General features: G+C 50.0%; 1 protein-coding gene across 1 annotated transcript in view; it reads right to left on the bottom strand.

Annotated features, from left to right (window-relative positions):
• Window positions 1-18,055: 18,055 nt before the first annotated feature.
• tlx2 (T cell leukemia homeobox 2) overlaps window positions 18,056-22,321 on the bottom strand; it is a 108,672-nt gene continuing 104,406 nt past the window's right edge. The window contains exon 3 of the mRNA XM_072497705.1: window positions 18,056-18,487. Coding sequence (XP_072353806.1) covers window positions 18,268-18,487 — 220 coding nt within the window. The 3' untranslated portion in view covers window positions 18,056-18,267. The remainder of the gene's footprint in view (window positions 18,488-22,321) is intronic.

Raw genomic sequence — 22,321 nt, 5'->3', positions numbered from 1 at the left:
GAGCCGCCTTGTTCTGTGCACGAGACAGCTGCATCCGGCGAAGGACCGGAACGTGGTCGAGGTCTGGGACACGGATGACGGCACCGTCATCCTCAGGGTGCAACCCATGAGTAACTGGGCTGGCGACAGGCCAGTGGACATTGGGGCCGAGCGATAGGCCAGCAAGGCAAGGTGGAAACCAGACCCAGCATTGGCAGCCTTGCATAGGAGCCGTTTGCCTATATGTGCCCTTCTCCGCTTTTCCGTTGGATTGGGAGTACAAGGGACTGGATGTCACATGGGCAAAATTGTACCACCTGGCAAAGTTGGACCATTCTTGGCTGGTGAAGTAGGGGCCATTATCCAACATATCCGTGAGCGGGATGCCGTGTCGAGCAAAGGTTTCTTTATATGCACGAATGACTGCAGACGAGGTGAGGTCGTGCAACTGTATCACCTCCGGGTAATTCGAAAAGTAGTCCACAATCAGGACATAGTCTCTACCCAGCGCGTGGAACAGGTCGATGCCCACCTTGGTCCATGGTGACGTGACCAACTCATGGGGCTGCAGGGTCTCACGTGGTTGGGCCGGCTGGAAGCGCTGACAAGTGGGGCAGTTGAGCACTGTGTTGGCGATGTCTTCATTAATGCCGGGCCAGTACACTGCCTCTCGGGCCCGTCGGCGGCACTTTTCCACGCCAAGGTGGCCCTTGTTCCAGGACAAGCTGGTGCATGCTACGCGGGATGACAATGCGGTCCAATTTTAGAAGAACCTCGTCTACTACCGCCAGATCATCTCTGACATTATAGAATTGAGGGCATTGGCACTTGAGCCACCCGTCCATTAGGTGGCGCATGACACGCTGTAGCAAGGGGTCAGCCGCCGTCTCGCGGCGAATTTGGATGAGGCGTTCATCCGTGGCAGGTAGATTGGAGGCCGCGAATGCCACATGGGCGTCAATCTGGCAGACAAATCCCGCTGGGTCACATGGAGTGTTGACTGCCCTGGAGAGAGCATCAGCAATGATGAGGTCTTTGTCTGGGGTGTATACCAGCTGGAAGTCATATCGCCGGAGCTTGAGAAGAATACGCTGGAGGCGAGGCGTCATGTCGTTCAAGTCTTTCTGTATTATATTGACCAGCGGTCGATGGTCGGTCTCGGCAGTGAATTGAGGAAGTCCGTACACATAATTATGAAACTTAACCACACCGGTCAGAAGGCCCAGGCACTACTTTTCTATCTGCGCGTAGCGCTTCTCCGTGGGGTCATCGCACGTGACGCACATGCAACGGGGGCCCATGATGAGGCCTCATTACGTTGCAGGAGCACTGCCCCAAAGCCGGATTGACTGGCATCAGTCGAAATTTTGGTCTCTTTTGCTGGATCAAAGAAAGCTAAGACCAGGGCCGTGGTCAGTTTTGTTTTGAGTTCTCTCCATTCGCGCTCGTGGGCAGGCAGCCATTGGAAGTCTGTCGTCTTCCTGACCAGGTTCCTGAGAACCGTGGTATGAGAGGCGAGGTTAGGGATGAATTTCCCTAAAAAATTGACTGTGCCCAGAAATCGGAGGACCGCCTTCTTGTCCTCTGGCGTTTTCATAGCTGTGATGGCAGCTACCTTGTCCGCATCCGGCTGCACACCCAATTGGGAAATGTGGTCCCCAAGGAACTTGAGTTCCGTCTGACCAAAAGAGCATTTGGCCCTGTTGAGGCGGAGGCCCTGCTCATGTATATGTCTGAAGACGCGCAGGAGGCGACTAACATGCTCCTGCGGGGTGGTGGACCAAATGATTATGTCATCGACATAGATGCGAACACCTTCAATGCCTTCCATCATTTGTTCCATAATCCTATGGAACACTTCTGATGCAGATATGATCCCAAACAGCATCCTGTTGTAACAATATCTGCCGAAGGGGTTGTTAAATGTGTAAAGTTTCCTGCTGGATTTATCGAGCTGGATTTGCCAGAATCCTTTTGAGGCATCAAGTTTGGTGAAGAGCTTGGCGCGAGCCATCTCACATGTGAGCTCTTCGCACTTGGGAATTGGATAGTGCTCCCTCATGATATTGCGATTTAGATCCTTGCGATCAATGCAAATTCTCAATTCGCCGGAAGGCTTTTTTACACAGACCATGGAACTGACCCAGACGGTCGGTTCCGTGACTTTGGAAATCACTCCTTGGTTCTGGAGGTCCTGCAGCTGCTGCTTGAGGCGGTCCTTAAGGGGTGCTGGGACCCTGCGAGGTGCGTGCACCACAGGCGTGGCATTCGGTTTTAATAAAATCTTGTAGGTGTACGGGAGCGTGCCCATGCCCTCGAAGACGCCATGGTACTGGTTGATAATGGCGTTGAGCTGCGCTCTGAAGTAGGTGTCCTGAAAGGCAGACGCGTCAGCAGGAGAGAGAGAGTGAACTCTCTGAACTAGGTTCAACAGCTTGCATGCCTGCGCGCCAAGCAGGGAGGCTTTCGAGGAGGCCACGATTTCAAAGGGAAGGATGGCTTTGCGTGACCTGTGCGTCACGTCAAGTTGGCATGAGCCGCTGGCAGCAATGGCTTTGCCATTATAATCTAATAGCTGGCAGGCTGATGGGAGGATGGCTGGTTTGACACAAAGGCTTTGGAAGTCAGACCGCGCAATGAGATTGGCGGAGGCACCAGTGTCCAGGCGGAATCGTATTTGGGACCGGTTGACCGTAAGGGTGGCACACCACTCATCGTCTGGATCGATGCTGTATACCGATAGAGGCTGGATTCTTTGCTTCGGGGACACCCTGTTTTTTGTAATGATCCCGACTCGAAAAGGCGCCTTCAGGTCCTCGGTGTCAATATCGGGTAGCAGGTCCGAATCGGGCTCGGTGACCGTGGGTTGAATGGCCTGGACATTCCTGCGAGGCTGTCTGAAGCGATGTGAGTTGACAGGCTGAGCTGATCTGCATAAAGCAGCATAGTGGCCAAGTTTGCCACATCTCAGGCATCATCGTGATTTGGCAGGGCATTGCTGCTTTAAGTGGGCGGAGCCACAGTTGCCACACATTGTAGCGTCAGTATGTTCACTGTGCCACTGCGCATGCGTGGTGCAGTCGTATGTGGTGCGTGCCTGCGCAGTACGTTTGTCGACGCCGCCGTCCCCTCGTTCGGTGCGCACAAGCGCGGGAGTCCGCGAAAAGTGCGCAAAATGGCCGCCCTCATCCAGGCTGAGGCCCTGGAGTTGCTCAATTGCTTGGACCCGTTCTGCCTCATGGGGACCTTGCCGCGTCGTTTCAGCCGCTTGGATGTGGGAATACCGACTAGTGGCGTTTTTGTGTAGCACGCAGGTTTCGATGGCAATCGCTAGAGTGAGCTGCTTTACCTTGAGGAGCTGCTGGCGTAGGGGGTCCGACTGAACACCGAAAATGATCTGGTTGCGTATCATGGAGCCGGAGGTGCGTCTGTAATTACAGGACTGCGCAAGGATGCAGAGGTGGGTGAGAAAGGACTGGAAAGGTTCATCCTTACCTTGCAAACGCTGTTGGAATACATAGAATATAGAACATAGAAAAATACAGCACAGGACAGGCCGTTCGGCCCACGATGTTGTGCCAAACTTTTGTCCTAGATTAAGAACAAATTAATTTACACCCCATCATTCTACCGTAATCCATGTACCTATCCAATAGGTCCCTAATGTTTCCGACTCAACTACTTCCACAGACAGTGCATTCCATGCCCACACTACTCTCTAGGTAAAGAACCTACCTCTGACATCCCCCCTATATCTTTCACCATTCACCTTAAATTTATGTCCCCTTGTAATGGTTTGTTCCACCCGGGGAAAAAGTCTCTGCCTATCTACTCTATCTATCCCCCTGATCATCTTATAAACCTCTATCAAGTCTCCCTTCATCCTCCGTTCTAATGAGAAAAGGCCTGGCACCCCAACCTTTCCTCGTAAGACCTACTCTGCATTCCAGGGAACATCCTGTAGCGTTCGAAACTTTCATTCACCTCGATGTTGCAGTGACTGTCAAACTTGAGGAGGACCGTCTTGAATTTTGATTTATCTTCATCATCAGTAAAGGTGAGAGAATTGAAAATGTGGATGGCATGCTCCCCGGCTGTGGATGGAAAGAGAGCGATCTTCCTGGTGTCTGAGGCAGCTTCCCGGTCTGTGGCTTCAAGGTAGAGCTGGAAGCGTTGTTTGAATATCTTCCAGTTGGCCCCTCGGTTACCGGTGATGTGGAGTGGCGGCGGCGGGCGGACGCTGTCCATTTTGCAGGATGGCTGTATGCTGGTGGAAGGCAGATCACTTGCAGGTAGGTCTAAGAAGTTATAATATCCCTCAACTCCTGGTATCATGATGTGTTGGGTGCTCTGGATCCGTGGAACACATACAGGCCACCAACACTTAAAATAGTACAACACTATTTTATTAAGTTAGAAACTGTTGAACATACTTTCACTGTGGGTTAACACGATGTTAGATTAAACTAAAGACCTATGCCTGTCCTAACCAGTCTATGCACTCAGCACATGGTGAAGATCTGTGCTGTAAGCTGGAAGCTCTGTCCTTCTGAGAGGCTGCATCCCGAATGAGCGGGAACTCTGATGCCCCCTGTCTTTATAGTGAGTGTGCTCTAACTGGTGATTGGCTGCGGTGTTGTGTGTGTTAATTGGTCTTGCTGTGTGTCCATCAGTGTGTGTGTCTGCACCATGATATACTGGTGTATATTATGACACTTGCGAGACAAATTCCTTACCACCTGGGTGCATGAACTGCCAGGTATCCACCGCCCCCATAAACCTGTACCATGAACATTCCCAGTTCTCCAGCCGTGCCTGTCGTTTCCCCGTTTTGGGGTTCGATCGGTGCATCAGTGGGTCCTGTACACAGTTAAAGTCTCCCCCATGATCAGTCGGTGCGTATAAATGTCAGGGATTTCCACCATGGTCAACTTTACAAATTTTGTCTCGTCCAAATTGCGAGCGTTCACCTTCACCAGGACCACCGGTGCCCCGTCTAGGACACCGCTGACCATGATGTATGGTCATGCTTAAACTGTAACCCCCTGGCTCTCATCCCGCAACAGGAATGGTAAATCTGTCCCAGCCCTTTCTTACCTGCAGTCGGTCCTTCTCCCTCATGTGCGTCTCTTGAAGTGAAAAAATGAAATGAAAATCGCTTATTGTCACAAGAAGGCTTCAAATAAAGTTACTGTGAAAAGCCCCCAGTCGCAACATCCCGGCACCTGTTCGGAGAGGCTGGTACGGGAATTGAACCCACGTTGCTGGCCTTGTTCTGCTTTACAAGCCAGCAGTTTAGAAGATTATGTCAGCTTTCATACCTTTCAGGTGGGTGAAGACTCCAGATCTTTTCACTGGGCAGTTAAGTCCCCTGACATTCCAAGTAACTATCCTGATGGGGGTTTTTGTCTCCCCACCGTCCTCCGGGATTAACCATACCTACCTGATGGGGGTGCCCATGCATTCTGGGATTTCCCATTCTTATGGGGCCATCCAAAATGGCCGCGTCACTGTTCTCACCATGAGGTCGGACCCCTGCGCTCCGGGGTTTCCCTTTGTCCAGGGGTCACCCAACATGGCTGCCAACTGTGAGCACGCCATGCGGGTGAGCCCCCCAACTCTGGGGTTTCCCTTTATTCAGGGACCCTCCAAAGTGGCTGCTTGCGGTACCATTTTGTTCCACGTTTCCGATATGAACTGCTGAAACCAGTCTAGAGCCCTTCCCCCTTGCCATTTTGTTCCGCCTGTAGTTTTGATTCCCCCACCCCTCTCATGCCCCCCCACCCCCCAGTATCCCCCCTCTTGTATCTACCCCCCTGCCCCCTCACTCCCTCGATTCCTTTGAGGCGATCTGATTGCCGTTGTAGTCCTTCAGCCAACATGCAGCGGGTATTATTTCATGGTCTCCTGGAATCGAATGGAGATCCTTGCTAGTGAGGAGGTTAGCTGAGGCCCCAGTGTGAAGCTTGCAGACTAATGGAAAGTCATTGACTTGCACAGTCGCAGTTCACTCACTGCTGGAATCGATGCTGTTGACCGGGTGAGGCGTGGCGATTGTTGCGTCATGTTCCTCAATTGTCTCGATCGTGTCCACGACAAACGAGTTGTCGCAAGCGAATTTGTCCTCGTCCGAGAAGTACTCATCATTGGGTTTTTTGTGCTCCGTTGAATCTATGCTTTTTATATTGAAGTTCATGTGTTTCTTTTTAGGTGTCTTCATTTGCAGTGCAGCTCTGCACTGTGAGGCAAAGTGGTTGTATTTGCCGCACTTTAAACATTATTTTCCAGAAGCTGGACATTGCCCTTTTAAGTGGGCGTGTCCACAGCGGGGACACGTCATGACGCTGTCCCTCGAAGCTCGCGCATGCGCAATAGGCCTTTCTTCTATGTCAAATCTTCGAGAGAACTGCGCATGCATGTGGCCTGCATCCAGGTTCACACGCGCGGGGTTGCCGCTAGAGGAGCGCCTTCTGGATGCCTGGGCCACCATTTTGACAGGCTCGACCTCGTGGTGAAGGCCTTGGTCCCGGTGAGTAAACTCCTCATATTCTTCTTTACTTTTTTCATAAATAGAGCATCTTTGCATGGCTGTTTGTAGGGTTAGGTCTTTTCGTTTAAGTAAGGATTTTCTAAGTCCCTCATCAGGTGTGACTATCTGGTCTCTGATGAGGGAGTCACGGAGGTTTTCAAAGTTGGCGGATTGAGCCAGTAATTTTAAATCAGTTACAAAACTGCTGAAAGGTTCTCCCGGTTTTTGTAAACACCGGTGAACTTGAATCTTTCAAATATCTCATTGACTTCAGATTGACAGCGGATTTCAAATTTTTTGATGATTGTTTCCAGGTTGCCCTTGTCCTCCCCTATCAGGTAGGTAAAGGAATTATATATTTCTAGTGCCTGCAGCCCATCCAGGGATAAGAGCAAGGCTATCTTCCTGGCATCAGACGCTGAGGTTAGATCCTTAGCTTCTAGATATATTTTGAACTGTTGTATGAAAAGTTTCCAATTGGAATGCATATTACCAGTGGTCTGGAGCAGGCGTGGAGGTTAGATTGGGTCCATCGTGCCGATTGGTATCTGAAGGGTCCGAATGCTGCGAGGCCTTCCGTGGTCGAATATCTGGTTTAAGTCCTCTTCTCTTGCTGTTGTCTAGCTAGCTTGCTGAAATCACACCTGGTACCATATGTTATTCTCTAAGTCTGAATGAAGACTGAAGGCTTACAGTTAACACAAGCTCTTTATTCAAAGGGTTCGTTCTGCTTCCAGAGCTCAACTAGATGTAAAACAGTCAAGAGGTATCACTAGTGAAACTAAGGTAAACTGCCTATGCTGAGCTGTCTCTGTGTGCTGCTGCTCCCTAGCTCTGTGCTTCTCAAAGAGGCGGATCCTACCTTGGGCTCGACCCTTTATACCTGTCTCTGATGGGGTGTGCTGTGACTGTTAGATCTGTGCTGCAGTCCCTGGTGTATGTGCAAATGTATGTACAGATGCACAGATCACTACACCCCCCATCGCTGTGTCTACTCTTTCACCAGTGGGAGATGTGCCCTGGCCCCCCTCTCACTCATACCCGCTGACGCTAGCTTTCCCATGGTCAATCTTGATGTATTAAGTAAGTTGGTTCAACGTTGACTGCAACTGGATGCAGTGAAACTGCAGGCTTCTGACACAGGAGATGGTCCAACGCTGTTTTATTGAACTTCCTGATTGCTGTACATAGTCTGCTGTGAATTGACACTCTATCAATCTAACTGATAACCTCCTATTGGCTTGACCAGACTAACTCTCTACTTCATGGTGATAGTGTTCACTGGCTTGTGCACTCTTACTATCTCAGTAGTTGTGTCCTGTAGAGAGAGGGAGAGTCTTAATGCCCTGTGTGCTTTATAGTGGTGGTGGCCTGTCTGGTGATTGGTTGTTATGTGTCGTGTGTGTTCATTGGTTAACCTGTGTGTCAATCACTGCCTGTCTGCATCTCATTATAAACATGAGTGGATATTATGACATCTCCCCTTTTTGAAGTAAATGTTGGAACGTGGCGATATATATATACATGCATGATTATATACAAGTGGTGAGTGAATGAGCATATGTACATGGGAAGGTGTCTATCATGCAGATACAGAGCAAACTGAACAATATTTACAAGATTTAAGTCTATAGATTCAGTCTTTGTGGCGGGCGACAAATTCTTGTTGATCGCCTCAGAGGTGGAGGGGGGGGGGGGGACGCCGGGACTTGGACAGGTGGGATTGCTGCCATGTCGGTGGCCTCATGGAGAGGCGGGATCGCTGCCAGATCGGTGGCCTCGTGTTGCGAGATGTCCGGAGGAAGCATGATGACATGCGGAGAAGTGCGGCCAGGAGGTGGGCAGGGACTTTTTCGTAGCACGCTCCTGTTGCGCCGTAGAAGAGCCAACAGCCATTTGGACAATGAAGGACCTGGGGGCAGCCTGCCTGACGATAATAGCTGGGGCTGACCAACCTCCCTCAGGCAACTGGACGCAAACAACATCGTCTGGAGCCAGCGCAGGTAGATCCTTGGCATGAGCATCATAACATGATCTTCTGCTGGTCCCTGGATCACTGCAGTTTCTGCAGCACCGTGAGGCGGTCAAGGTCTGGAACATGGATGGCTAGAACAGTCGTCCTCAGGTTGCGGTTCATGAGCAGCTGCGCCGGCGACAAACCAGTCAACAGAGGGGTTGCCCTGTATGCCAACAGCGCCAGGTTGAAGTCCGAGGCTGAGTCTGCAGCCTTGCACAGCAACCGCTTGACAATATGGACCCCTTTTTCAGCCTTCCCATTTGATTGCGGGTAATGGGGACTGGATGTGATGTGACTGAAGTTGTAGGATCGTGCAAAGTCGGACCACTCTTGGCTGTAGAAACATGGGCCGTTGTCACTCATTACTGTGAGTGGTATGCCGTGCCTGGCAAACGTCTCTTTGCAGACTTTAATCACTGACTTGGACGTTAGGTCCGACAGTTTCACCATTTCCGGGTAGCTGGAGAAGTAGTCGACCAAGAGCACGTAATCACGCCCATTTGCGTGAAAGAGGTCTATCCCCACCTTGGACCACGGAGAAGTCATGATCTCGTGCTGTTGCAGTGTCTCCTTGGGCTGAGCTGGTTGAAAATTCTGTCATGTTGTGCAGTCGAGGACCGTGTTGGCAATGTCCTGGCTGATGCCAGGCCAGGAGACTGCCTGCCGAGCTCTGCGTCGACATTTTTCGACCCCGAGGTGACCCTCATGGATCTGTCTGAGCACACCATGGCTTGCATGCTTTGGGGAATGACGATTCTATCTAGTTTAAGAAGGATCCCCTTGACAACCGTTAACTCGTCCTTAACGTTGAAGAACTGGAGGCACTGCCCCTTTTGCCAGCCATGGGCAAGGTGTTGCATCACGCGCTGCAGGAGAGGATCTTTGACAGTTTCTTCGCGTATCTGGACAACTCGTTCCTCAGTGGCTGGGAGATTGCTGGCACACAACTGCACCTGTGCCTCGATGTGGCGAATGAAGTCGCCCGGTTCACACGGCATGGTGATGGATCGGGATAGGGCATTCACGATGATCAGCTCCTTGCACGGTGTGTAGACGAGTTTGAAGTCATATCGGCGGAGACGAAGAAGAATTCGCTGCAGCCAAGGTGTCATGTCATTTCAATCCTTCTGGATTATGCGGACTAAAGGCCTGTGGTCTGTTTCCACCGTGAACTTCGGCAGACCGTATACGTAGTCATGAAACTTGGCTATTACTGCCAGGAGATCCAGACACTCCTTATCGATCTGGGCATACTGTTGTTCGGTCAGAGTCATGGCCCTGGAGGCATATGCCACTGGAGCCCAGGACGAGGAATCGTCTCGCTGGAGGAGCACCGCCCCAATGCCGTCCTGGCTTGCGTCTGTGGATATCTTGGTATCCTTGCTCGGGTCAAAGAACGCCAGTACTGGGGCTGTGGTGAGCTTTGCCTTCAGCTCAAGCCACTCCGCTTGATTTGCTGGAAGCCACTGGAACACTGTCGACTTTTTAACGAGATGCCGGAGGGCCGTGGTGTGGGATGCCATGTTGGGAATGAATTTTCCGAGAAAATTTACTATCCCGAGGAAGCAGAGGACTGTCTTTTTGTCCTCTGGTGTCTTCATGACATTGATTGCCAGCACCTTGTCGGCGTCAGGTTGCACACCTTGCTGTGGAATGTGGTCACCTAAAAACTCGATAGCGGACCGCCCAAACGAGCATTTGGCCCTGTTGAGCTCGAGGCCATTTTCATGAATCCTCTGGAAAATCTGTTTGAGGCGAGCAATGTGATCCTCGGGCGTCGTGGACCAGATGATCACGTCGTCCACATAGACTCACACCTCCTCGATGCCCTCCATCATTTGCTCCATTATGCGATGAAATACTTCGGAAGCTAATATGATACCAAAAGGCATGCGGTTGTAGCAATACGTTGTAGCGATATGGGAGCGTGCCCATCCCATCAAACACACTGTGGTATTGTGAGAATGTCGTCTATCTCAGTTTGGAGATCCGCATTGGGCGAGGCCGTCATCGGTGTCGAGAACATGGCATGAACTCGCTGTCCCAGATTTCGGAGTTTGCATGCGCGAGCACCGAGCAGGGATGCCTTGTCAAGCCGGACGATCTCAAATCTCAACGACGCCTTGATTTCCTTGTGAGAGACACCTAACTGACATGACCCACTGGCAGCTGTGGCATTACCATTGTCGTCAAGAAGCTGGCAGGCTGGTGGAAGAATGCTAGGTTGGTGTCGGATGCTATCGAGGTCCGACTGTGATATGAGGTTCGCAGACGCGCCAGTGTCCAATTTAAATCGGATGTGAGACTGGTTGACCGTGATGACGGCACACCACTCGTCGTCAGGATCCACACTGAGGATCGAAAGGCGGTTTGCAGGCACGGTAGAGACCAACTCGCATGTGGTGATGATGCCCACCCGATATGGAGACTCGAGGCAGTCAGCATCGGGGTCCGTTGGGCTGTCTGGATCAGAATCCTGCATGCCTTGTTGGACGCAGCGGACACGTCTGCGTTGCAGCTGGGATCGCTGGCTGTTGTTCGGTGGAGCGGACCTGCAGAAGGCCGCGTAGTGGCCAGGCTTTTCCACACTGTAGACATTGCCTGCCTTTGGCTGGACATTGCCGCTTTAAATGGGCGGAGCCACAATTCGGACACGTCATGACGCTGACGTCAGCACGTTCTGTGCGCCATTGCGCATGTGCAGTGCGGTCGGCCGACGTTCATGCATGCGCCTCAGGGTCTTCGGCCTCATCGTCCACCCGGTCTTGGCGCGCGTGCGTGGGGACCCGAGAAAAGCCCGCGAACTGGCCACTCTCCTCGATGCTCAGGCCTTGCATTTTCGCTATGGCCTGCACCCTTTCTGCCTCGTGGGACGCCAGTTTTGCAGTTTCTGCCGCCCTGATGCGGGAGTAGCGATTTCTGGCATGCACATGGACAACGCACGATGGCGACGGAGGGGGTCAACTGTTTGATTTTGAGGACCTGCTCCCGCAGGGAGTCGGACTGGACCCCGAAAACGATGTGATCCCGGATCATGGAATCAGAGGCGAGTCATAATTACATGACTGCACTAGGATGCGGAGATGAGTCAAGAAGGACTGAAAAGGTTCATCCTTACCCTGAAGCCTCTGTTGGAAGATGTACCTTTCAAAGCTCTCATTCAGCTCAATGTCGCAGTGGCTGTCAAATTTCAGCAGAACTGTCTTGAACTTGGTCTTGTCTTCGCCATCGGCAAACGTAAGCGAGTTATAGATGTGGATGGCCTGATCCTCTGCAGCCGACAGGAACAGCGCGATCTTTCTGGCATCCGATGCTGCCTCGAGGTCGGAGGCCTCGATATACAGGAGGAACTTTCGTTTGAAGACTTTCCAGTTGGCGCCGAGGTTGCCGGAGATCCGGAGTTGCGAAGGAGGCTGGATGTTTTCCATGCCGCTGGATGGCTGCTTGCTGGTCGTTGCAGATGCACTTGAGGTAGGTTCGTTAGGATTAATAGCACTCTGGTACCATGATGTGTGAAGTAAGTTGGTTCAACGTTGACTGCAACTGGATGCAGTGAAATTGGAAACAGGCTTCTGACACAGGAGATGGTCCAACACTGTTTTATTGAACTTCCTGATTGCTGTACATAGTCTGCTGTGAGTTGACACTCTATCAATCTAATTGATAACCTCCTACTGGCTTGACCAGACTAACTCTCTACCTCATGGTGATAGTGCTCACTGACTTGTGCACTCTTACTATCTCAGTAGCTGTGTCCTGTAAAGAGAGAGAGTCTTAATGCCCTGTGTGCTTTATAGTGGTGGTGTCCTGTCTGGTGATTGGTTGTTATGTGTCGTGTGTGTTCATTGGTTATCCTGTGTGTCAATCACTGCCTGTCTGCATCTCGTTATATACATGAGTGGATAGTATGACAAATCTGACTACCTCTAACTGACTGAAGGACTCTGCTGGTGTCCCTGCTATCACCTCCTCGCCCTCTTCTAGGCTCTGCTGTCCTCACCCATTCCTTCCAGCACTGTAGCACAGTGGTTAGCACAGTTGCTTCACAGATTCAGGGTCCCAGGTTTGATTCCCAACTTGGGTCACTGACTCTGTGGAGTCTGCACATTCTCCCCGTGTCTGCGTGGGTTTTCTCCGGGTGCTCCGGTTTCCTCCCAGAGTCCAAAGATGAGCAGGTTAGGTGGATTGTTCATTCTTAGTGTCCAAAAAGGTTAGGTTGGGTTACTGGGTTACGGGGATAGGGTGGAGGGTGCTCTTTCCACGGGGCAGTGCAGGCTCAATGTGCCAAATGGCCTCCCTCTGCATTGTAAATTCTATGATTCCAATGAGCTGGTTCCCCTGTTCATAATGAGGTGAAGCAGTCCTGTGCAAAATTGCCCATTGATTTCCTTCGCCTCGTCTGAGCCTTCCTCATCGCTGTCCCTCAAGCTGTCTGTCCAAACCGTTCTGATGGACGAATTTGTCTGCCTCTGGAGGGGCAGTACTAATGTTCTTTGCTCTGATATGTCACCCAGAGCCTGGCTGGGAATAGCATCCCGAATCTGACTTTGTATTTTTACAGAGCCGTCTTTGCCCAATTAAATACCGCCCCACGCTTTGCCAGCCCCGCCCCAATGTCCTGTTAGATTCTGATTTTATGTCCCTCCCAGTTGCACGCCTGGTATATTACTGCTCTCGGTAGTAATGTTATACTGCATTGTGCAATATTTGTTACTCATTTGCTTCTTGCCAGGATGATCTTTAACTCGATATTGTTTGACACTCGTCGTCTTCCAATTGGAGCAAATACTTTATTGAGTAACGCTAACAAACTGTGAGTTTGTTCTCTCTCCAACATTTGTGATGTTAAATGAACAAGATTGAATAAGAATTAACTATGATTAACTACACCTACACTCTGAGCTGTCTCTCTCTGCCTCTGGTCACTAGTCACTATCCACACGAAGAGGCGGATCTTGGCTTGAGTTGTCTTTTTATACCCATCTCTCGTGCTGCCCTCTAGTGATTACTTAGATGTTATGTCTATACATTAACCCCTTGTGTACATACAGATATGCAGATCACTACAACGCCTTCGTCTGTCTGGTCCAGCGAAGGACCCGTTCCCGGTCCTGATACTTATACAGCTTGGCTATTATCACTCTTGGCTGCTCCCCCGCCTTAGGCTTTGGTCAGAGCGATCTGTGGGCCCTGTAGCTCTCTGGCAACTTGAGGAAGCTGCCCCTCTCCACTAGGTTGCCCAGCATTTAGGCCACGTAATCGTAACCCTCCAGGGCGATGATTTGGTCGCTCTGGTCCGTCGATGCTTTTTCCAGCTCCCGTATTGTGCTCTCCCATGCCGCCGAGAGCCGTCTGCATACCGGCTAGCATGTCCGCCAACGCCACTTGACTGCCATCTTTGTCTCAGCCTTGATGTCATCCCTCATCCCTGGTAAGGAGCTTTCATCCTTTGCCTGGCGAGGGTGTGGGGAGCTCGCTTTCCGGGTCGCTAGTCTCCCTCTCTCGGGGATGGCCGGGGACCCCTTGCCTCGTGGGCCCGCTGACCCACATGCTCGCCGCTCCTGTCCCTTCCCACAATTCCTGGTGTCCTGTGGAGTCTGTTGAGCTGCTGTTCCCAGCATTTTCGTCACCTATTTTATCATTGAGGGCGAGGGGTCTTTCAGTCTAATTTTGCAGACTAAATTCAGTCAAAAGTGCCTATTTTGTGTGCGATGGAGGAGAGCCATCTGATGTGCGACTACTCAGCATATCCTCATCACCGGAAGTCCTCAAATTGTATTCTAATAGTCGCCTGTAACGCAAAACCTTTAGCTGTAGAGGCCAGATTCCAACGTATAAAGATATGTATCTTCATTATGTATCTTCCAGCAATTGTAAGGGAGCCACATTGTGAGCCTGATTGATAATCTAAAAGAACTAATACAGCTATTCATATGCAGGGACCTGTCCTCTGCAGGCAAAAGGAACATGTCCAGACATTGGGGACAGGGTTCTCCGCCAGCGGGATTCTCCGTTTTGCCAGCGCCCGGGGCTTTCCCGACAGCGTGGGCTGCCCCACAATGGGAAGCCCTATTGACCAGCTGACATAACGGAGAATCCCGCCAGTGGGTCGGGGCAGAGAAGTGGCGCAGAGGGGTGGAGAATTCAGCCTTGGATCTTTTTTTGAATTAAACAAAAAGGGACAATACCCCTGGTGCATTCTCCATGGCGATACCTCAACTATTCAGAGTGAACTTGTCAACCAATCAGCATCCTTTTCTCATGCAGTATAAATTGTTGCGTCCTTTGTCATTCTTTCGTCTGTCCTGCTAAGTGCAAGACAGAAAGCTTCGACAGCCAATGTCTTTGTTCAGCAACACTAAACTGTAGTCTCCTAACCCCAGAGGGAATTGAGAAGTGTTTCTGTCTGAGTGAGCGAGCTATCAGAAATCCCAAAACTGACCTGTCTGTGCTGACACTTTCTCTGTGTGGGCTTCCTCCGGAACTCCAGTTTCCTCCCACAATCCAAAGACATGCAGGTTAAGTTATCGGCCATGCTAAATTGTCTCTTCGTGTCCAAAGCTGTGCAGGTTATGGGTTATGGGGATAGGGTGGGACAGTGGGCCTAGGGTGCTCTTTCAGGCGGTTGGTGCAGACTCAATGGGCTGAACGGCACCATAGGAATTCTATGGTTCCAATGGCCTTAAGGAGGCGCCAATGCAGAGCTGAGGGAAGTTTGTTTTTCCATTTTCTGCCAGTGGTAGGGTTTCTGGATCATTCTTCTTTATGCTTGAACGCTGAATGGAATTTTAAATTCTGTGACAAGTTACTTCAGTGCCAGTGCTGTCAATTGAACCAAAGCTAACCCCAAATTTGTGTTAGCTGCAGAATGACAGGGTGTAGCGAGTCCAAAACAAGGAGGCATAACCTTGAAATTAGAACGAGATCATTCAGAGATGATATCAGGAAACACTCCGTCACAGGCATGTAGCCATAGTCCCAGATGACCATAGCTTGCTATCCCCTTTGAGGGGGAGAGTTGACTGACTGGTGGTGATTTAACCTGAGGATCACCACACCTCAGGCGAGGTTGAGCCTTCATGGATAACCTCAACCAGTGTCTACCTTGACTCTTAGCAATCTTTTCAGATGCACCATAGAAAGCATCGTAACTGGCTGCATCACAGCCTGGTATGGCAACTGCTCGTCCCAAGACTGTAGAAACTAAAGAAAGTCGTGAACACAGCCTAGTCCATCATGTGAACCCGCCTCCCATCCATTGACTCTGACTACACGTCCCACTGCCTTGGGAAAATGGGCAGCGTAATCAAAGACCCCTCCCGCCCAGGTTATTCTCTCTTCCAACTTCTTCCATCGAGCAGAAGATACAAAAGTCTGTGAACAGATTCAAAAACAGCTTCTTCCTCGCTGTTGCCAGACTCCTGAATGACCCTCTTATGGACTAAACTGATCTCTCCACGCATCTTCTCTTCTGAGTAGTACTACACTCTATATGCTTCACCTGGGGCGAAATTCTCCTACCCGCCCCGCCACATTTCTGCTCCGACCGGCCGGCGGGAGTCTCCGTAACACCGGCCGGTCAATGGGGTTTCCCATTGTGGGGCAGCCCCACGCTGTCGGGAAACCCCCGGGTGCCGGCAAAACGGAGACTCCTGCCGGTGGAGAATGACACCCCTGATGTCTGTGTACTTACATTATGTATTTATCACATGTCATACGTTTTTCATGTATGGAACGATCTGTCTGGACTGTAGGCAGAACAATACTTTTCACTGTACCTCAGTACACGTGACAATAAATCTAAGTCTAAAATCTAAATCTAAGTCTCTCCCAGCCCAATATCTGAAGCTCCTCGGACACACTAACACGCAAGATAATAACACTACCGAAAGTGGGAGGGTGACCCAAAAATGGGAACTCTCTGAATTTAACCCTCATGATTTCCCCAGCCAGGTTAGTTGTAAGCACTTAAGATTATTTCAGGTAATAACCTTTCCTGTCCAAAATTTCAAAAGCTTGAGACACTAATTGTCCGGAAATTCTTTGAGGGGATCCATAGACTCCCCTCTCAACTGTTCACATGGCATAAGCAGTTCCAGTCCATTACGAGCACTGAGGCAATCAAAGAGCTTCCAATCAGCAAGCATATCTGACTATTCTTGTCACTTCGGTCGAGTTAGAGTTTCACAATGGCAGCAGGTCTTTCAATCTCTCAATGGTGACGGCCAACAGACTGCGGACTGAATGCTGCAAATGCGACAAACGCCTTGCCTTATGGAAACGCCACTGAAGTGGGGTCAGCGTCTTGGTCCGGCCGCCTGAAAACACAATGTCGGAGACGTAAACAATACCCCAAAAATAGGTCAGAGAGTGCCAAGTTCCCAATGAAATAAAACATGGTAGAGTAGAACTTCTTACATCTGCAGGTGTAGGGGAGAAGGGGGTGCAGTGTTAATGTCACTAGGCTAGTAATCCAGAGGTTCGGCCTAATGCTCTGGGGGGCATGGGTTCAAACCCATACCACTGCAATTGCTGTGATTTAAGTTCAATTCATAAAACTAGTCTCAGTAATAACGAGCACAAAACTACCATTGAATGTTGCATAAGCCCATCTGGTTCACTAATGCCCATTTGGATAGGAAATCTGCCATCTATATAATAATATAATAATCGCTTATCGTCACAAGTAGGCTTCAATTAAGTTACTGTGAAAAGCCCCTGGGCGCCACACTCCGGCGCCTGTTTGGGGAGGCTAGCACTGGCATCATTTTGCATTACAAGCCAGCTGTTTAGCCCAATGTGCTAAACCAGCTCCACCTACATGTCACTGCAAATCCATTGAAATGTGGCTCTCAACAGCCCGCTGAAATGCCCTTGCAAGCGCAGCTCAATTATAGTTTGGATGGGCAACAAACGCTGACCCTGCCAACAATGCCCACACCCTATGAAAGAATGAAAAAAAAGCTGGCCACCGACACCAGTAAGTTTTCAAGGATAATCAAAGAACGCAAAATGATACCGTACTGCAGGGATTCCATGATTCTATGATAAAGAAAGCAGTTCCTGAGACTTTGTGGGGGGGGGGGGGGCGTCCAATTTGGTTATAATTAAACCTTATTCAATGCTTGTTGCATCTTTGGAAGAGTGCAGGAGCCCCCCCCCCACCCCCACTCCCCCACCTGGATTTCTACGAAAGTATGCACATGTATGCCGTTTTCCAATTCACACCCTTGTTCGGCATTCCAACATCATTCGATAATCCCAAAATTTCCAAAATCAAGAAATGACTTGGTCCCAGGCATTCAGGACTGGAGAGGTTATTGCGTGTGAACGCTTTGAGTGAAATGTGCTTGTGAGCCTACTTTCTCGTTGTCACTGACTGTTTTGCACAATCGAATCATCTGGTTAAGACTTGGCGTGCGTTTCTCCTCAATTTCCCTATTATTTGAAAGCACGCTGCTGTATCCACTCGATTGACTCATCATACTCATTATCAAAACGGCGCAAATAAAAGTTTGATTTATTGAGCTTTTTTAAAATTTTCTGTTTTGCATTGCAATAACCCATTAGCAAGTTTTCTTTTTCTATTTGCTTGTCAGGCAACCTTATATTTTACATTTTAAAAAGAGAAGATTCCAGCCAGTAATATACAGTAATGTGCAGCGCTATTTGGTACCAGGGGGCACCAGCCTGTGCCAGTGGGGAGAACAAAATAAACGAGAACAATTGTCACTGGCTTTGCTCAGACTACCGAGGCCACTGAGGTCACCGAGGTGATTTTGCTGCTGTCGTCTGCCCAGGGCTGGAGGTTCTGCAGGGCATAAAGTGAGGCATTGTGCAGGCACAAGGGGTCCTGCTGAAGGGGCTGCGTCAGCGACTTCTGGAAGGCCTCCTGTTGCAGCTGGATCATCAGTCGGTTCGCCTGCTGCCGCTCGGCTTCCCGCTCCTCAGCCGTCTGCCTCCTGGTTTCAAAGACAATCACAGAGAAAACTGCGGATTAGGGAAAGTGCTCACTCGTTCTCTTCCCGCCACAACTGACATGCTTCCAGAAAAAAACCAAGCCTGGCGCCAACACATTTTGCCACTCTTTCCTTGTCCTCCGACTCTTACCCGGAATAGTGGCATCCTTTGAAAAACGGGTTCGTCCTTTTATATGTCTCATGAGTTCAGGGGCTGGTTTAGCACAGTGGGCTGAATGGCTGGCTTGCAATGCAGGACAATGCCAGCAGGACAACTACCCTCAATTCCTGTACCGGCCTCTCCGAACAGTTGCTGGAATATGGTGACTAGGGGCTTTTCACAGGAACTTAATTCAAGCCTACTTGTGACACCAAGCTATTATTATTATATTATGAGCGTGTGTATTGTGTATGTGTGGATGTGTGCGTCACCTCTGTAGGTGAGGTAGAACCTTACTAACCTTTCTTTAAAATACATTTTTCCCCAATTAAGGGGTACTTTAGTGTGGCTAATCCACCTAACCTGCACATCTTTGGGTTGTGGGGGTGAAATCCACGCAGACACGGGGAGATTGTGCAAACTCCACACGGACAGTGACCCAGGGACGGGATTCGAACCCGGGTCCTCAGCGGCGTAGGCAGCAGTGCTAACCACTGCACCACCTTGCTGCCGCACTTCCTAACCTTTTTGTTCGGCAAAGGTGTTACCAGAAACAGAACTAAGCTGAGTATTTGGCATTCAGACACAGTTCAGTTGTGACCGAATTCAATTGCATAGCAGGCGGTAGGAGGGCTGTCGTGGTTCAGTTTAAAGCACCCTAACCTTGGAAATGGAAGGATGTGGGTTCAAGACCCAGTCCAGATTTGCAATCCAGGCAGATTGCCCCAGGGCAGCACTGAGAGTGTGCTGTCTTTCAAATGCCCTTTAAACCAAGGCCCTGTCTGCCCATTTTCGTTGGGTGCACTATTTGTTTTTTGTGACTAAGAGCTCAGTGTTCTCGGGGAATAATTATCTTTCAGCCAACATCTGTTCAGGAACTGACTATTTTGTGTTTTTTAGAGAGCTTGTTGCGTGCAAATTGGCTGCTGCACTTCCTAAATTACAACAGTGAGTTCACTATAAAGGTAGTGGTGAAGTCCTCGAGACATCCTGAGGTTGTGAAAGGTGCTGTGTAAAAAAAAAAAAAGATCTTTACTCCTGTTCCTGAGTACGGAGGAGAACTTCCAGCTGTTCACGTCGGCGGGAACCTCCGGCGGCACGTGGCCACCTCTGACGTGGGTTTCTCAGTGGTGTGGGGTGGATTCAATGGAAAATCACACTGACGGCAGCGGGATCAGAATGCTGCCACCGGTCAACGGCTGGTCGCCTCGCGCTGCCAAGAAACACGGGGGGGAAGCCCGAGAATCTCACCCGACGTGTGCGTTTTTCCCACATCCATGGAATCTATGGGCGGGATTTTCCAGTCCCATTAGCAGGAGGCATCATCACGCGTGGGAGCAAAAGCCAATCTTTTGGCCACTCTCCAAACCGTGATGCCCTGCCCGCCACAATGCCCACCGCTGGCAGGGCCAGAATGTCCCAGCCTATGTGCTGTTGCCCTTTTATCTGTAACTACCCTTAGGAGAGTGGTGGTGAGCTGCCTTCCTGAATGCAACTGCATGGCTTGCTCGTTAAGAATCAACCCCATTGCCCTGGGTTTGGATTTACATATAGGTAGAGGCCAGGTAAGGACAGGATCTTTCCATCTCAAATGGGCATTCATGAATCTGATGGGTTTTTAAATGACAATCCAGCTGTGCATTAGCTGCTACCATATAATCCCTACAGTGGAGAAGGAGGCCATTCGGCCCATTGAGTCTGCAGCGAGCCTCTGAAAGAGCGCCTTACCCGGGCCTATGCCACCACCCTATCCCTGCAACCCAGTATCCCCACCTAATTATTAGGACCCATTTAGCATGGCCAATCCACATAACCTGCAGATCTTTGGACTGTGGGAGGAAACCCGAGCACCCGGAGGAAGCCCACGCAGACACGGGGAGAACATGCAAACTCCACACGGACAGGGAACCAATGCCAGAATTGAACCCGTATTCCTGGCGCTGTAAGGCAACAGTGCTAACCACTGTGCCACCCTTTGGTGAGATTTAAACTTACATTACTTGCAGCATTAGTCCAGGTTCAGGATTGCTGGACCAGTAATATGACAATCATGCCGCTACAGCGTATTAGTGTCTGGAGAGCAAGCTAGAATTGGTAGAGGTAGGGCTGAGTTGAGAGCTAAGGGTCAGTAGAGATTGAAGATGCAGGATGGAGTCAGCCCATAGACAGCTTTATAAATGAGTCCGCACAAATTTTGAAATCAATTTTTGACAAGAAACCAATGTAATTTGGTTAAGCTGAATGAGGAATGTAACTGAGCACCAAAACTATGTTTCTTTTTTATTAATTCAAGGGCGATGGGATATGCTGGCTAGGCTAGCATTTATTGTCCATCTTTAATTGCCCTTGAGAAGAACCACTGCAGTCCATGTGGTGTCGGGAGTGAGTTCCAGGATTTTGCCCCAGCGACAGTGAAGGAACGGAGATATATTTCCAAGTCAGGGTGGTGAGTGTCTTGGAACTGAACCCCCAGGTGGTGGTATTCCCATGTATCTGCTGCCCTTGTCCCAGATGGTAGTAGTCGTGGGTTTGGAAGGTGCTGCCTAAGGAGCCTTGGTGAGTTCCTGCAGCGCATCCTGTAGATGGAACACACGGCTGCTACTGTGCATTGGTGGTGGAGGCAGTGAATGTTTGCGGAAGGGGTGCCAGTCAATCTGGTTACTTTGTTATGGATGCTGTCAAGTTTATTGAATGTTGTTGGAGATGCACTCATCTAAAGCAAGTGGAGGCTATTCCATTACACTCCTGAATGTGGGTGGTGGACAGGCTTTGGGGAGTCAGAATGTGAGTTACTCGGTGCAGGATTCCTAGCCTCTAACCAGTTCTTGTAACCACAGCATTTATATGGCAGCTCCATTTCAGTTCCTGGTCAATGGTAACCTCCAAGACATTGTTAGTGGGACATTCAGTGATGATAATACTATTGTAGTCAAGGGACGATATTTAGATCCTCACTTGTAGGAGATGGTCATTGCCTGGCACTTGTGTAGCATGAATGGTACTTTCCACTTGTCAGCCCGAGCCTGGATATTGTCCAGGTCTTGCGGCATTTGGACAAGGACTGCTTCAGTATCTGAGGAGTCATGAATGGTGCTGAACATTGTGCAGTCATCAACAAACAACTCCACTTCTTACCTTATGATAGAAGGGGGGTCATTGATGAAGCAGCAGAAGATGGTTGGGCCTAGGACACTACGCTGAGAAACTCCTGCAGTGATGTCCTGAAGCTGAGATGATTGACCTCCAACCACCACAACCATCTTCCTTTGTACCAGGTATGACTCCAACCAGTGAAGGGTTTTTGCAGTGATTCCCATTGATCCCAGTTTTGCTAGGACTCCTTGATGCCATACTCAGTCAAATGCTGCTTTGATGTCAAGGGAATCACTCTCACCTCACCTCTTTTGTCCACTTTTCAACCAAGGCAGTAATGTGGTCAGGAGCTGAGTGACCCTGGCAGAACGCAAACTGGACTTCAGTGAGCAGGTGATTGCTAAGCAATTGTCACTCGATAGTACTGTGGATGACCCCTTCCACTACTTTGCTGATGATCAAGAGTGGATGGTGGGGCCGTGATTGCCTGTGTTAAATTTGTCCTGTTTCTTGTGTACAGGACACAGTTGGGTAATTCTCCATATTGGCAGGTGAGTGGCAGTGTTGTAGCTGTAGAGGAACAA

The sequence above is a fragment of the Scyliorhinus torazame genome, chromosome 3 (assembly GCF_047496885.1).
Source record: "Scyliorhinus torazame isolate Kashiwa2021f chromosome 3, sScyTor2.1, whole genome shotgun sequence".
In the NCBI taxonomy this organism is placed as follows: domain Eukaryota; kingdom Metazoa; phylum Chordata; class Chondrichthyes; order Carcharhiniformes; family Scyliorhinidae; genus Scyliorhinus; species Scyliorhinus torazame.
The sequence above is the reverse complement of the archived record's forward strand: the minus strand, read 5'-3'. Positions and strand labels throughout refer to the sequence as shown.